At 41.5% G+C, this 16663-nt stretch overlaps 1 protein-coding gene across 4 annotated transcripts in view; it reads right to left on the reverse strand.

Moving 5' to 3' along the window:
• Nucleotides 1-587: 587 nt before the first annotated feature.
• LOC123775064 (mucin-22) overlaps nucleotides 588-16663 on the reverse strand; it is a 65778-nt gene continuing 49702 nt past the window's right edge. For 2 of the 4 annotated variants that reach the window (XM_045769871.2, XM_069322053.1), the window contains exons 4-12: nucleotides 16319-16479; nucleotides 14983-15066; nucleotides 14085-14190; nucleotides 12255-12421; nucleotides 10738-11334; nucleotides 9943-10172; nucleotides 5586-5676; nucleotides 4309-4555; nucleotides 588-3638 (exon numbers count right to left, since the gene is read on the reverse strand). In XM_045769871.2, coding sequence (XP_045625827.2) covers nucleotides 3496-3638; nucleotides 4309-4555; nucleotides 5586-5676; nucleotides 9943-10172; nucleotides 10738-11334; nucleotides 12255-12421; nucleotides 14085-14190; nucleotides 14983-15066; nucleotides 16319-16479 — 1826 coding nt within the window. In that variant the 3' untranslated portion in view covers nucleotides 588-3495. The remainder of the gene's footprint in view (nucleotides 3639-4308; nucleotides 4556-5585; nucleotides 5677-9942; nucleotides 10173-10737; nucleotides 11335-12254; nucleotides 12422-14084; nucleotides 14191-14982; nucleotides 15067-16318; nucleotides 16480-16663) is intronic. The other 2 variants (XM_045769882.2, XM_045769891.2) reach the window with 2 other exon arrangements.

Genomic DNA, 16663 nt, shown 5'->3' on the forward strand with positions numbered 1-16663 from the left:
ATATATTAGACGAGGAGGGGGAGTAGCCATATATATTAGGGAAAATCTGAAATGTAGTCTCAAAGAGGGAATCAAAACTGAGCCACATACAGAAACTATTTGGCTAGAATTAAACGAAAAAGTAAATAATCTCATAATAAGAGTTATATACAGGCCACCAAACTTACACAGAATGGAAGCAAAGTACCTATGGGATGAAATATCTAGAGCATCTAGGACTAACAATATTTGTGTCATGGGTGACTTTAATTTTAGTGGAAGGAATAAACTGGTTTAGCAGAACAGGAAATTATAAAGCTGAAGATTTTTTAGAATTAAGTGACGATTATTTTCTTACGCAACACGTTAAGGAATAAGGCGGGGAAAAAAATATGTTAGATTTAGCGTTAACTAACAGGGAAACACAAATTAATGACATCGAAATAGGGAGTGAGTTAGGCGAATCGCAAATTGAGTGAACAGTGATCACAAAGAAATCAGATTTAGCATAGAATGGAATAGATCTGAAGGGGATCTTTAGACCTGCAGTTACCTTTATTCTTATGTTCTTAATTCGTTATAAGGAAATAAATCGATAAAAAAAATAATTACTGTAAAACATTTTATTAAATCAAAGGAATATAAATTAAGTTTTACTGCATTCTCTAGCACATTACCCACTATGTGGTAGCTAGTCATTTTTTTCACTTAACTTATAGGAGCATCAAACCGCAGACCACACCCACTACCTCCATCACTTTGAAAATACAAATATTTGTATTTTAAAAGAAACTTATAAAAAAGTATTTTATCCCCAACTGAAATTTCCAAATAGCATCCTTAAAATATTAATGCCTATGAGCATAATAAACAAGCCAAGTGTCCTACTAAGCTCTGTTTTGTTACAAGAGTTCAATACAAAATCTGTTACATATGCTTACCACTTATTATACATTTGTACACTGATTGCATCTATTACAGTACCAGTTGATATTGATTTATCTTAATCTATAATAATTAATAATAATCATTAAACAGCTCTATTCTATATTATTGTTATTATTATTATCCAGCATTTGTATCATGAAAAAAGATCATAACTAGGCAATATATCTATAATAATAATGAGGAAATCAATTGGAGCAATGCAGAGGATTCGAACCTGCACCATCGGAAGTCCCAAGCAAACGCCTTAAACCACTGAGCTACAATATGGTATAAATAATGAAACCTGGAATTCCACTGAATCCACTAGGAGTCTTGAGGCATTGAACCAATATCAAATCAAGTTTTTATACACCATCCCACGTACACTCTGGTGTGATATTGGAGTTCTTAACCAACACTCCCTTCAAATCCACAAAGAAATTGCATTCACATGATGGATCAATGAGAAAATCACATTAATATGATTTCTTTGTGAATAATAACAATAATAATAATAATAATAATATTAATAATAATAATAATAATAATAATAATAATAATAATAATAATATATTTCACTTCTCGAAATCAATATTTTCCTTTGACTGGCAGCTGAAAAATGTCATATTTTTTCTTTAAAGTTTCCTTATCTTCAATTATTATAGAGAGCCAAACTCATGTCTAGTAGAGTCAGAATAGAAGAAACCATTTAAGATACATTTGGCACAGACATCTGGTACTCAGCATACAGTGCTCTACACTGCAAATAAAGCAAATGTAAAAGCAAGTTGAACAGCACAAATTTTGCTTTCAATAATAAAAGTGGAAATTTATTAATTAGTTTGCTATTTCATTCATAAATTAATATTTAAATAGATATTCTCAGGAAAGTCTAAAATTAGGTTTAGGTGTGTAATAATTTTAATTTATTCACACCCATATTACAAATAAATAAATAATAATAATATAGGCAATGTTATTTTCCGTTTTATTTTACAAGATTATAAAAAGGTTAAAATATATATACGTCAATTAATCAAGAATTATTAGTTCAATAAGTAATCAGACATTCCATAAAATTTGATTATGTCTAATAAAGTGTCAACCAGCTGGATATAAATTTCATTTCTTAGCAGTGGTTAAAATTCCAGTCTAATTTCCTCGAACAGTTTCTGCAGACTTCATTTTTGTTTGGTCCCAGTCTACTCGTTCCCAGTGTAGTGCCTGATACCTTGGCAGTGATGCGACGAAGATGGACATTGAGGAGGGTAGCTATACGCCTTCCAGAATATAAAATAAAAGTACAAGCATTTGATAGCTAAATACAGCTTAAGAGTTTATATAGTTGATTCTCTCAAAAATGCTTTCCTTATAAAGTCATGTGTAAATATCTCTGGGCATTGCAGTCAAGTTGCGTTTGCTTTAGTCTCCCTTTTCTTGTAGTATTTGATGGTATAGATGTCACACCTTTACCAAAGTTTGGAAAATTCTGTTTATATCAGTGTTTTGGTTATAATACAATCCTTTTACTTTCACTCCAAATTTAGGGCACACTGTGGTGCTTCACTGTCACAAACCACATGTTTACTGAATACTTATGTAGACCCAGTATAATACTTTTCCACGCATTAAGCTGCACTATCCAGATGGTTCAAGAGTCACACGCCGGCACACACTGTAATCTACGACGGAGGAAAATTTATAAAATAAATGGTGCCATAAATATTCAGACGCTGCTGATCGCTAATCAACAGGCACCAAGAAATTGGTATCAGAAAGTTTTGGGTCAATTCAAACTAACTTCTCATACTGTCCAGACTGTACAGCCCTAATGAATAGAGTATGATTAAAGAAAGTCTTAAGGCAAACTACATTTTGAAAAAATGTGTTTAAATTTAAATAGTCACCTGTTTATGCTAAAGGGAGTTCACATCTTTGATTTGGAAGAATCCCAATGGCACTGTAGGTCTGAAAAAATCACAGCAGTTTTACTGTAATTTGAACGACACTGAACATCCACAGTAAAACACTGCACTCAGCAACAAATTAATGTTCACTACATATCCTATGTACGGAATTGTATTTAACAAGGATTTGAACACAGAAAACTTGACTGAAGAGCATATCGCAGCCCACTTCAGGGAAGTGAAGGTCTCTCCTCAGGCTGCAGGTGAACACAGTGACTGGGGAGTGTGTGGGACCAGCCCATCCTCCTCTTTACGTAGTACTTATAGTAACGAAGAGGACCATCCTACATATATTGATGTACAAGGCAATTAAGATAGTAGACATGTGTACTACTGAATCTGGACAAACTGGAAAAGGTTTTGAATTTATGTTGCTAAACTTACCTAACCTAAGCTCCTTAGGCCTAATACAACACTATCTGAGGCCTAATATAGTACATATATATGTGTTTTACTTGGCCTAGAAATATTTAATTTTGGTTTTAGCTTTATTTTTTCGATTCTATAAAGTGAATAGTACCCAATTCGACAATCTAATTGCCTTTTACGGCAAGATATATACGATGGTACACAGAGTTACAACACGTACTAACTAAACAGGAGGCTGGGTTGCCAGCACCGCTCACGCTGTGGACGACTCGGTACTGATGGAGGACTTGAAGCGTCGCAGCTCCTCCTTGATGGCTCTGATGAGTGGCACGGCAGGATCTGAGGAACGCAGCCCAGTGTCAGGGTCCAGCGGCTCCTCTGCTCCACAAGCAACACCTGACAAGTAAATATTTCTCGTCATATTAAAATATATTGTTGACAGGGAGGCGTTCTGAGGTCAAGCTGCTTGATAATGAGTATCTATAAATAGTTTTTTTTAGCAATGAGCGGCTACTACTCGAGCCAAAAGTATATTATTCTTGAAATTGAAGGATTCTGGTAATTATAACTAAAAAAAAATATACACTCACATGAGGCCTTACAAAAATTTAAATTTTAAAATGTTGATGAAGAGAACAATGGTGACTTTCACAAAACTAAAGATGGGCACTTTCATTAAATATTTTTATAATTATGAATTACAGAAACAACGGTTTATTTAGTTTATTTAGATACATATTTTTCTATTCATCATCATTCTGGTAATGGATGCTGAGTATTGTACTGATAAAATGAGTGATCGTACTGTGCCCATTGCCGCAATAGTGTTACGATGTGAAGCTTAACAATGCATCCTTTGGTTACATTGTGATTTAGCAAGAAATGTTTTGGCCTCATTCTTTTCATCACCTTTAAAAATAGCTCTGTAGCCTGCTCTGTATCAGTGTTTGTGAATACAAATACATGTACTACGTTATGAAGTGTGAGAAAGAAATCGTGAAGAAAACCTTAGCATAATTTTACACAAGATGAGTCGGTGATTGTTGGATTAAAACAACTGTCTCACCGTCAGGTGACGGAGGATGGTTGACTGGAGTGATACTTCGGGCGCTACGACCACTGTTAGGACGAGCACTTCCAGGACGAGCACTTCCAGGACGAGCACTTCCAGGGCGAGCGCTCCCAGGACGAGCACTTCCAGGGCGAGCACTTCCAGGACGAGCGCTCCCAGGACGAGCACTCGCTCGACCAGCCCCATCTCCCCAGGCTGACTTGGGCGACCTGTCGTCGTGGAGGGGCACCACACCCACCACCTGCAACAGTGTGGTATTACACCAATGGTGTTCCACTGTACACCTGGTATGTCTGATGACTCCAGAGTTATTTCCACAGTTCCTCACCCACCTCCTTCTATCTGGGGTTTAGACATTCATCATCAATTGATACATTTGTGACAATTAACTGATGATGCTGTCTTAGATATTTATTCTATACATAACCATAATCCAGTTTCGGTCTTAAGTCACCAGTAAAGCCAAAGCTGTTTGCATCATTATGGTAAATTGAAGTACTAATATAAAAAAAAAATTTAAACATACAAATTATAAAATTAAAACTATAAATTGAGCTAAAGGAGAAATTGAATATATATTGTCATAATAATAATAATAATAATAATAATAATAATAATAATAATAATAATAATTTATATTGAAAAGAACGTGTACATAGAACGCAAGAGTAAGGGATAATTTTAGGGACAGGTGTTACACATGTTAATGAAGCCACTGTTATGCAAAACGTTTTGGGCAAAACTTGAAATAATTTAGCTAAAAATGATTTAAAGGTGAAAACACTTCATACTATGAGAGCAGTAAACTAACATAAGTGAGAATGTTCAAGAAAAGTAACAAGCGAGACTTTTACATTAGAACGCGATTAACATAATTTTACTCGAAAATAAGTTCATCTTATACAAAAATAAAGTGTAATTAGGTTGGTTGGTGATTTTAAAGGAAGTCGACGATTTGAGCACATCATCGCTTGGCACTTTCCCCTAATAATACCCTCCCACCTCCCATATTGGTCTTATATTCTTACACTACGAGCCTATTCCCGAGTTATGTTTATTAAATACTACAGTCACTACAAATATTCAAGTGAGAAAGTATGTTTAATTTATTCTTTACGCATTTACATAATTCTATGAAACTTTGGGTAGTTTTAGACAATTCTAAGGGGACCACAAATGAAAAGAATGGCGTATCCTCGGTACTTTCCCTTCACTCTTACAACAATTAAAGATACATGTAAGAGTTGCAAGACCTTGCAGGATCAGCATACCTGCGCATCCTTCCAGGCTGGGGGCGAGGCATGGACGGCTGTGGCAGACCACGGGCGAGCAGCTGTCCCCTGCTGGCCTTCCTCGCCGCCTCTGCCACACACCACACACACACATTACACAAGGCAGCAGGTGAACACACCCCACCACCAAGGAGGTGGTGGAAATATACAAAAAGCAAAAGTAAATATACAGGAGTTAACATACTACTGGACCCAAGCGAGGCTACTTCTTAAGGCAACAACAAGCTATATAACAAGTAATAATTACAATAATACTAATTACTTAATTACGATAATATTAAAAGTTAATAACTACAATAATAATAATTAGTTAATTACAATAATATTACACGTTAACAATTACAATACTATTTTATTCATAAGATATACAATGCATAGGCTGTAAAGAAATTTAATTATTCTGCCCATTTTCAAATGTATAGAATGCATGATTCTAAACCTTCCTTGAATAAGTTGTTCAGTAGCTTATTGATGCAATTATTTTGTATTCAATTCAAAATAATTGTTAAGCATTATGTTTGATATGTAATCACAAAATTAAAGTATTGTAACTTTCTGAATGAAGCGTATCATAAACTTTAATACTTTAGATAGTAGTATTTAGTCAAGCACTTACGAACCTGTACATCTTTCCTCAATCTTTGGCGGCTTTGTTTACAATTATTAAACAGTTAATGAGCTCCGAAACAAAGATTGAGGAAAGATGTACACGTTCGTAAGTGCTTGCGTAACTACTTTGTGAATCTAGCCCCAGGTGCTCACCGTTCTGCAATCTCTCCATATCTTCTCTCAACTAAAGTGACAAATCTTATACACAATATTTACCTGTATTTACTATAAATGTACCTGTTATTTACTAGGCTCCTATGATGAATATTAGAGTGAGCATGACCCTCCATGGGCTCAGACTCAATGATCTACGAATAAAGCCTAAAATTCTGTTATAATTTTACTGACTTCTTTTTCCATTTTATGAAAACCACTTATCCTCCTATATAGTTTTCCTTATTAATTTTCACCATCTCCATGATAATCAATTACCTTAAATTTTTATTTTTGCCTCAAATGTGTAGTGCGTTACTTCACGGGTTGACGATGAGTCAAAATGACGTGGCTGAAGATATGATGAGCAAACTGCACATCAGATTGAAGAAACGATTACGTTTCGATCCGTCCTGGACCATTGTCAAGTCGTTGACCAGACCACACACTAGAAGGTGGAGGGACGACGACGTTTCGGTCCGTCCTGGACCATTCTCAAGTCGATTGTGCTAAAAATGTCGATTGTCCGTGACAATCGACTTGAGAATGGTCCAGGACGGACCGAAACGTCGTCGTCCCTTCTCCTTCTAGTGTGTGGTCTGGTCAACATACTTTAGCCACGTTATTGTGACTCATCGCCTGCATATTGTCAAGCCGTGTAATAGAAGACAGGTTGATTGATTGATAAAGATTAAGCCACCCTAGAAGTGGCACGGGCATGAATAGCCCGTAAGTGGAGGTTGCTTGAAGCCATTACCAGTAGCTGATACTGTTGATTTGTGGATGAAGGGGTCTGGAAAGTGGGACAGTCGGATGTACAGTACAGTCTGGAGAGGAAGCTTCCGCGTCGCAGAGAGTAGAGCCAGGGCTTAACCCAGCAACCGGGCAAGGATTCTTGGATAGATAGCGGAATCAATCAGACCGCAAAAAGCACCAGGGAGGGGGAAGGGGGCAAGTGGGCCGAGCAGCAGCCAGAAGACCTTGTTTGATATTTCACTACAGCATCACTATCTCAGAGTGCCTTCAGGGCTAATTTTTTCCTGTTTTTTGGTTTCTTGTTTTGGCTTTGTGTGTGTACATGGGTGTCCACAGGCAACAGTCTAGGGTATCGCGGGAGATCCTCAACGATATTCCGCTGTAAGTCGACGGTGATCGCCTAGTCATTCCTAAAAGCGCGTTCGTACCCGTTGAGACGTCGAAACTGCATCTTCGGAGCCATACTCATCTACAATGGAGAGATCCTCATCGTCCACATACTCGTCTGAAGATACGTGGTCTTCTTCGTTCTGTGTCGCCAGTATTCCTGCTTTCTTTGTGTTGTCTACCACTGTCAGCGTCGTCTGGGTGTCCGCAGTTGTCGTCCGTGGAGCGTCCGTCTGGGTATCCGCAGTTGTCGTCCATGGAGCGTCCGTCTGGGTGTCCACAGTTGTCGTCCGTGGAGCGTCTGTCTGGGTGTCTGCAGTTCTCGTCCGTGGAGCATCGAATCTGGGTGTCCGCAGTTGTCGTCGTCCGTGGAGCGTCCGTCTGGGTGTCCGCAGTTCTCGTCCGTGGAGCGTCCGTCTGGGTGTCCACAGTTGTCGTCCGTGGAGCGTCCGTCTGGGTGTCCGCAGTTCTCGTCCGTGGAGCGTCGAATCTGGGTGTCCGCAGTTGTCGTCGTCCGTGGAGCGTCCGTCTGGGTGCCCACAGTTGTTGTCGTCCGTGGATCGTCCGTCTGGGTGTCCACAGTTGTCGTCGTTCGTGGAGCGTCCGATCTGGTTCGGTGAGAAGGTAATTCCAAAGCATTTGAATCCTTTCTTCGCTGCTTCCTGGGCCTTTTCTTCTGTTGTCAGCTGTTTTGATGAGTAGAGCTGTCGTCGCTTTCAGAGTTGGGTTTTCTGCATTAATTTGTCGCGCTATGTTGTCGGGCCCTCATCCAATACCAGCCAGAAGACAAGATGTTGTTGTTGTCTTAGGTTCAGCTATTCAGAACAAAAAGTTCCAAGTAGCACGGGCTATTGTGATCCCGTAAGTGGAGGATCTTTGGAGCCATTATCTGAATCAATAGTTGATATTAGAGATCTGGGGGATGAATGGGGGTCTTCATGGTGGATTTCAGCCTCGGAGGGCTGGCTGTACCAGTCATGGAGCTGGTGGGGTTAGTGTAGACCTCTAGGTCTTCCGTTTTTTCTTTGCCTGAGACTTTGGCTGAATGGTGCTGTCGCTGGGGTTTGGTGAGGTGGCCTCCATGAGAAGGTATTGTTACCAAGTAGGTGTCGTATTTGTGGTGCGGCGGTGGAGCTCCTACTAAGATTTCCTCGTCTGAGGAAATCGTAACATCCGTACATGGCGTTTTCGTCTTTCGTCTCGCAGCCTGAGGTAGGGTCAGGTGTCGTGGATTGGCGGTAGAAGCTATTACAGGATCGTTGGTGGTGCTGTTAATATTTGTACACTGAACTTCTGCTAGTGCTTCTGTTGAGATGGTGATGGTAGGAGTGTTGGAAGCTGGAGAGGGAATTTAGTTAGCCCGTAAATAAGACGACAGGATTGTTGTTGTTATAGATTCAGCTACTCGGAACAAGTTCCAAGCAGCACGGGCTATGGTGAGCCCGTAGCTTACCTGGCACAGGAGCGGGGCAAGTAGCACGGGCTATGGTGAGCTCGTAGTGGACTTACCTGGCACAGGAGCGGTGCTGTGGACGACAGCATGTTGTTGTTATAGATTCAGCTACTCGGAACAAGTTCCAAGTAGCACGGGCTATGGTGAGCCCATAACTTACCTGGCACAGGAGCAGGGCAAGAAGCACGGGCTATGGTTAGCCTCGTGGACGGGAGATGTCTCCCGTCTGGAAGGGGCAGGCAACTAAATAAGGTGAGAGTGAGATGAGAAGTGAGGAGCAGGTAAGAAAGAGATAAGGGTAAGAACAAGAGGAAGGTATAAATAAGAGCTAACGAAAAATTCACTTTTCCAAATACGAAAGCCTAAGACTTCAGACGAAAATTTACTTTCCCTATACGGCGTATTTTGGTAAATTTTTTCCTGAACACTTATTTATTTTATTTCTATCTTTCATTATTTTAATAAAATAACTTGATTTGGTTGATGTACAAGTATACAAGATATATCAACATGAAATAGAACTTGAAACAATAGAAACAAATTAGATAAGCTCAGATTTAGAAAAGACCTGGGTAAATACTGGTTTGGAAATAAATAGGGCTGTTGAGTTATGAAATAAATTACCGAATGTCATAACAGATGTGGGATCACCGAGTGGAAGAGGACTTGATGGTGGATATAAAGAGCAGCTGCCTCGCATGGCCCAATAGGTCTTCTGTAATTTTATTTATTATTATGTTCTTATGAAAGTTTATGAGAGAATCGCAAATTGCTGCCTAAATAACCTCACAAATATTTAAAGTTGCTGAATGCTTCTTGTGGACTCCCTCTTTTACTCTAGATCAAATTATATTTAAAGTTCAAAGGAAGAAAAGAAAAGTATGCATGTTACAAATTATTACTTTCTTGAGGAGACTGCATTTGGAACATGACTGAGATAAGCAAGAGGGTCCCCAAAGCGGCAATAACAAGCTCTACCTGTACTGCATTGCTGCTGACCTCGAGCGACCTTTCCTAGAGGGTGATGGGGTAGTGAGGGGCGTGACCCTGTCCCCGGGGCGCTGGCCATTCAGCAGAGAGAAGGCATCATCGAGAAGGTCGTGAAAGCGGCGGCGGAGGCGACCTATATGAGGAGCAGTGCTGCTCTCTGACCCTCCGGACTCAGAGAGCTGTGACGATGAGGCGGACGGTCGTCTGTCTCTCTCCTGCTGGTGGGCAGGAAGGAGAGAGAGAGGTGAGCCATATGGTGCTGGAGCACTACACTTCTTCCAACCCACCCTCAAGCTCTTTGGGATCATCGCTTTAAATTATCAGTAATAAACATTACCTTAGCAAATTATTTTAATCATCTGAACGTCCTGCAACACAAATATCTTAAGACAATACTGTATATAAAATATACATATTTGTCACTGTAATATATGGGCTTATACGACAAGGACTTCAAACTGAGGAGGTGAGGTGGCAGGTAATCATCCCTGGCCACAGGTGTGGCACTCATTAGCTTAGTAACGTGTGAGCAGGTCTTAAGGTCTTAATAACAACTATTGTTTGCAATGTGTCGAAATAATTATGATGCTGCAACATGAGATTAAAAGATGTCACAGGTATTGCACAATGAATATCTTTAAAGCATGATAACATTAATGGTAATTGTTCTACAAACAATACCGTAAACAGTAAAACAGTAATGTTTTAGAAAAAAATAATATATACTTACGATGCATTTACCCTATCAAGTATGACTCATTCAGATCCTTCCTGCACACTAACCTCCTGCGTGAGGGCATCACTCTCTACGTGTGCCTCCACCTGGGCGTCCTTCATCTGGGGGCGGGGAGGAGACGTCCCCCCTTGTCCCTGGGGCGGCAGGCCAGCCTCCTCCCGCGAGTAGTTCCTGGGGGGGATGGGGGGAGCCTCGGGGTCGTAGTCATACGCATCAATCTGAGAGGGCGGCCTTTGTCCGAGCTTATTAGGCGCCTGTTTGTAAAGGCGCGGAGGGGGCAGGAATCGAGGTAGTGACGTTCCTGGGATGAAGAGAGAGTCTTGTGCCTTGCCAAAGCCCTTAGGTGGTGGCAGGAGTGGCGGTGGGAGGAAGACGGAGCCTTCGTCCTTGTGGGTGAAGAGGCTAGCACTGTGCTGTGTATTAGCCATCAGCTGGTGGGTGGGGTCATAGTGCACGTCACTGGAGGTCAGCTCCGAGTGTGTGGTGTCGTACTTGGAGTAGGTGGAGTGAGAGGGCTGGTATTGGATGTTGGCCGGATTGGGGGAGCTGTAGACAGGCTCCTCGGTGATGGCATGACCCACGTGTCTGCTGGGACGCCGCCAGGGCAGGCTGCTCTTCGGTCGTCGCCGGTGGCCATCCGTTGTCTGGGAAGAACACAAAGTTTGTATGTCAGTGATGAATTACAAAGAACGTGTTGCTCCTATATATGCTGCTCAAGAGTCGAATTATCTGTTAGGTTAGGACGATCCTGGCTGTGGCTGTGACGGTCCTTGTCTGGAACCCGTAGGTGTGGGATCGGGACGTCCACCTCCCGAGGGTCGTGCGGCCCAGGCTCTGCTTCAGGAGGCTGGGGTCGTTCATACCCTTGATGGGGTGGTTCTTCTCCGGCCCCGACCACGGTGGTCTCCGGGGTTGGAGGTCCCTGTGCCCTTCTTCACCACCTTCGAGGTCAACCCCGGAACTCACAGTTCGTGCGACGGCGCTGGAACCAATCGTATTGGAGTATGCCTTTCCATTGGAAACTTTCAGCGCCGTGGAGAGGAGGGGACCTGCTGCCTGGGTAAGAGCTTCTCCCCAAATCAACCTACCCTGGCTTTGTACCCTGGTGAGGTCATTCCAGACCGACAACCAGAGCGCAACTCCTTAGTTTCCTGAGACTGATGGATGCCTACTACTACTACTAGGAATCAGGAAACGTAACAATAACTAGTGGAGTGCATCCCAGGAAATGACCAGCCGTTGGCTTCGCCAAACCTAACAGATCCCAAGTCCCCGACAACGGGAACCCAAAATCAAGAGCAATGCAGATCAATTAGATTAATAATGTTAAGTGCTAAATGTTTATTTGTTATGATTGTCAGTAAAATAATTTATATCCAAATGCTTTCATATTCTCACTATTATTCTTTCATTAACTGAAACATAAATTACTCTACACCATGAGTGTAGAAATAAGGCCATGAAGCCTAAATCAGCCCATTTATTAGTAACTCCAATTAAAAATAGTGAATCTTCTCCCAGGATAGTGAACACACACAAGTTGGAACAGAGAAGCATGTCTTACCGCCTCCTCCTCCTCCTCCTCCTCCTCCGTGGTGTCGTAGTCCTCCTTGGGGAAGGTCCGGCGTGAGTCCCCACCTTCCTCAGCCTCGTCGTCTCCCTCCCCCTCCTCTTGCTGGCTGTACTGAAGGCGACGACGGGCGCGGGCTTTGGATGGCCCTAGTGAGGGACCTGTATAGATGTTTTTGGTTTTACTGCTACAGGGATTTTGAAACAGTTTAGCATGAACAGGCAATAGCATTGAAGCTTTTGAAACAGTTTAGCATGAACAGGCAAAAGCAGTGAAGCTTTTGAAACAATTTAGCATGAACAGGCAAAATCAGTGAAGCGTTTGAAACAGTTTAGAATGAACAGGCAATAGCAGTAAAACTATTGAAACAGTTAAGCTTGAACGGTGACAGCAGTGAGGCCCTATGAAACAGTTCAAGAACAACACTGAAGAAACAGGAACAACAGTGGTTTTCTAACACTATAAAAGGAACCTGTCTGCTTCAAACCCTTGAGAAGAACTAAAAGATCACAGAGACGCCTATGGTCCAGCTTATGGCTCACAGGAACATGAACAAATATAGCACCACATACACTCAACTGGTCTATACCTTCTAACAAGACTCTACACTATAAAGTTTACTTTACGATAAGAAATGACAAAGAGTATTATTACCTGACATGATAACTAGTTCAGAAATAAATCTCATTTAGTATTCTATATGAACTTCTCAAATAGTCAGAAGACTGGCAAATGGTTTTTAATATCGAAAATGCAAGATCTTGCATGTGGGACAAAGTTCATAACAATTACGAAATCAAGAACATTGCCATGCAGCAGATTGATGAAGAAAACGACATTGGAATCTGAATTCACCAATCATTAAAAGGTACACAACAAGTGGGAGCTACAGTACAGCAAAAACAAAAAAAGTCAACCAAAACCCTGGGAATAGTCAAACAAACCTTCGACTTCAAGGAAAAGAAGGAAGTTAGCCACTTGGATTATTGTATCCAAGCAAGGCGACCTCATCTTGAGAAAGACCTTGCAGCTCTGGGGAAAGTTCGACACCGCACGAGAAAATCATCCCAGAACTAAGTCCACTCTCACACCAGGAACAGTTGAGGGGGCACAGGACTAACAACATTGTAAACCAGACATGACAGGGCTGATCTCACTGAGACTTTTAAATACTGCACAGAACAATTTGGAGGATATTGATCCAGACAACTTCTTTAAAATGTCAGATGTAGCACAAAGAAGGAGCAACGGTTTCAAGCTCAACAAGCCACCCTGGAGGACTGAAGACAGGAGATGTTTTTTCACCCACAGGGTTATACACCCATGGAACCGCCTACCCGCCGAAGTAGCAAATACCAAAATACTACAGCAATTACAAATTCAACTCATAAAATCAGGACGGGAGGAACTTTGACAGGCCGCTGTCTTGCTGTCCTTGTCGAGGCCACTAGAGAGATAATAGCCCTCAGGTAAATTCAGGTATTCTCAGTATTGATAAATTTATATCAAATTTGGAGAAAATGAGTGAATGAGAGATATTTACACATGATCCATACATGTCAAGAATATAGGTGGTTGCAAGCAAGATGTGCAGGATGCTGCTGGTATGTTGCAAGGCAGATAAGAATAGCTAAGAATAGCTACAAGAATAGCTTCAGGAACCATACAAATGCATATGTCAAGCATCAAGATACTGAATACTTCCATATAAAAGAAAGACGCAAATAATTGAATTTATGTTAGGAAAAATGTCCATTTACAAAGCATGTACCAAGATAGTGTCCTCATATCTTTCAGTATAAAAATGCAACAGCGACAACTGACCTTGTTTGGATCTGCTAATTAGATCGTCTTGTGACCCGGTAGGAGAGGCGTGGCCCAGGCCATTGCCGAGGCCATGGGAAGTGGAGGGCAGTGGCTCTCCTTCCAGCTGGTGTGAGGTCACAGCGGGTCACGGCGGGTCACAGCGGGTCACAGCGGGTCACGGTGCAGTCACACCAACACACACACATGAAAAAGTTAAGGACAAAATAACAATAATGATTGTTACTAAAGATAACAGCCTCGTGTTTAATTCAACCTTCCAGAAAGAACGTTACCTAAAAATACTAATTATTGTTATACTGAAAGCAAAAGCAATAACAATAAGTTAAATTCATGACAACTTGAAAATCTTGATCTAATAAAAGACTCCTACCAAGGATACTATACAGTACACAGGACCTCACACATTTAAAGACCTTCCCACTAGTTTCATTTAAGATTTTCCCAAAACACTTTGTATGGTAATTGGCCTTATAACAAGTTCTGCAATACTCTACCATGTATGTATACAACCAAATATATCCAATGGACATTTATTTTATAAATAGACATTATAATTTCTGTATTATATACAGATATACATTCTAGAAAGAGAGCCAAATATAGTGTTTTAAAATCTGCCTGAAATGCTATGTATGTTAGTGGCTCAGGTAAAAGGTTCTCAGGTTAATCAGGGTTTGCTGTACCTATTATTTAGAGAAATAAATGTACCATGGGTTTCATAACCCATGGTACAGTACCTTTTTGTATTTAAATAAATACATAAATACACAAATCAAAATAGGATGTCTGAGAGTCTCTCTTTAAATCAGAAGACCCTTGGAGATATACCTCAGAGAGTGATCAAGGGAGAGCTGACGTTAGTAATCCTCAGGTGAATTCAGGTAAATGAACTGACCTTTTCCTCCCTGGGCGTGGAGAAGGCCATGTTGATGTGTCCAGAGTAGGCGTTGGCACTCAGCTGGCTCCTGGGTGACGCTGCCTGTTGGGCACCACATGGGTTAGTGACTTTGTGGCACTGTTGGTGATGCTGTGTGGTTGTATGTGGTAGTGTGGTAGTGCCTGGCCTTGTGTGGTTGTATGAGGGTGTGGTAGTGCCTGGCCTTGTGTGGTTGTATGAGGGTGTGGGAGTACCTGGCCTGTATGAGGGTGTGGGAGTACCTGGCCTGTATGAGGGTGTGGGAGTACCTGGCCTGTATGAGGGTGTGGGAGTACCTGGCCTGTATGAGGGTGTGGGAGTACCTGGCCTGTATGAGGGTGTGGGAGTACCTGGCCTGTATGAGGGTGTGGGAGTACCTGGCCTGTATGAGGGTGTGGGAGTACCTGGCCTGTATGAGGGTGTGGGAGTACCTGGCCTGTATGAGGGTGTGGGAGTACCTGGCCTGTATGAGGGTGTGGGAGTACCTGGCCTGTATGAGGGTGTGGGAGTACCTGGCCTGTATGAGGGTGTGGGAGTACCTGGCCTGTATGAGGGTGTGGGAGTACCTGGCCTGTATGAGGGTGTGGGAGTTAGGAGCCTCATACAGGTGTCTTGGTATAAGTAGTCCACTCCTGGTTTTATGCAACCTTCAGAAAGAAGAACTTGTATTCATTCTCTTTCAGATTTTTTAAAATTTCGCAAGATAATGCTCTCATTAAATACATTATTTCCTGATAAAAATTATATTTGTTTTAATTGGCTCACATTGAGACATCTCAGATCTTGAACCAAGATCCGAGAGCGCTCGGTGGTCAACTCGGGCAAAGATCGAGGAAAGATATACAGGTTTCGTATGTGACTGCTAATGCTTGATCAATCCTGGCCCAGTTGGCATATATTTAACAGCTGTAAATACCCATTTCCATCCCCAGCATAACCCAACCTGTTCTCTTAAAAATAACGTCGATTTTAGCAGTTTGCCCGTATGGCTGAATTTGGACGTAATTTGAAAATGAAAAAAAATGAAAATAAATTTGGAATTTTTTTTTTTCAACAACAGTAAGTTAAGGGTCCTCTGATAGGTTAGGTGGGCAGGAAATTCTCATAAAGTTTCAAAACGTTATGAAAAACGTGAATTGAAAGTCATCTATTCTAACCTTACAGAGTCGGCCGGACGACTCAAACAGAAAACGGAACAGTACGTCACTTTTGTGAGTCGATTTCATTTCAAATTACGTCCAAATTTGGCCATAGCGCGCATAAGAGCCAAAAGTGACGATATTTTTAAGAGGACGGGTTGGTCTGAGCCACTGACCTCGGAGTCAGGTTGGAGTCCATCTCTCTTGTGGTTCCGCTTGTAGAGGAAGACTGTGAGCCAGGAGAGGAAGACGAGGAGCATCATGGCCCCCACCACGGCCCCGATGATCCCGTACACCAGCACCCCGTCCTGCCTGGCCGGCGGGCTCTGCAGGTACTCTGGAGTACCACAGGTCACACCAGGCAAAGGTTAATGGGAGACAGACAGATGGTTATAATCTACTGATAAATTTATGATTGAATAGCTTGTTGAAAATTTCAATTTCAATTATATTTTTCCTATATAATATCATGTAAACTATACATATGATTAGTTTAGTAATATCCCTAGAAACACAAACCG

This window comes from Procambarus clarkii, chromosome 10 (genome assembly GCF_040958095.1).
Source record: "Procambarus clarkii isolate CNS0578487 chromosome 10, FALCON_Pclarkii_2.0, whole genome shotgun sequence".
Classification (NCBI taxonomy): Eukaryota; Metazoa; Arthropoda; class Malacostraca; order Decapoda; family Cambaridae; genus Procambarus; species Procambarus clarkii.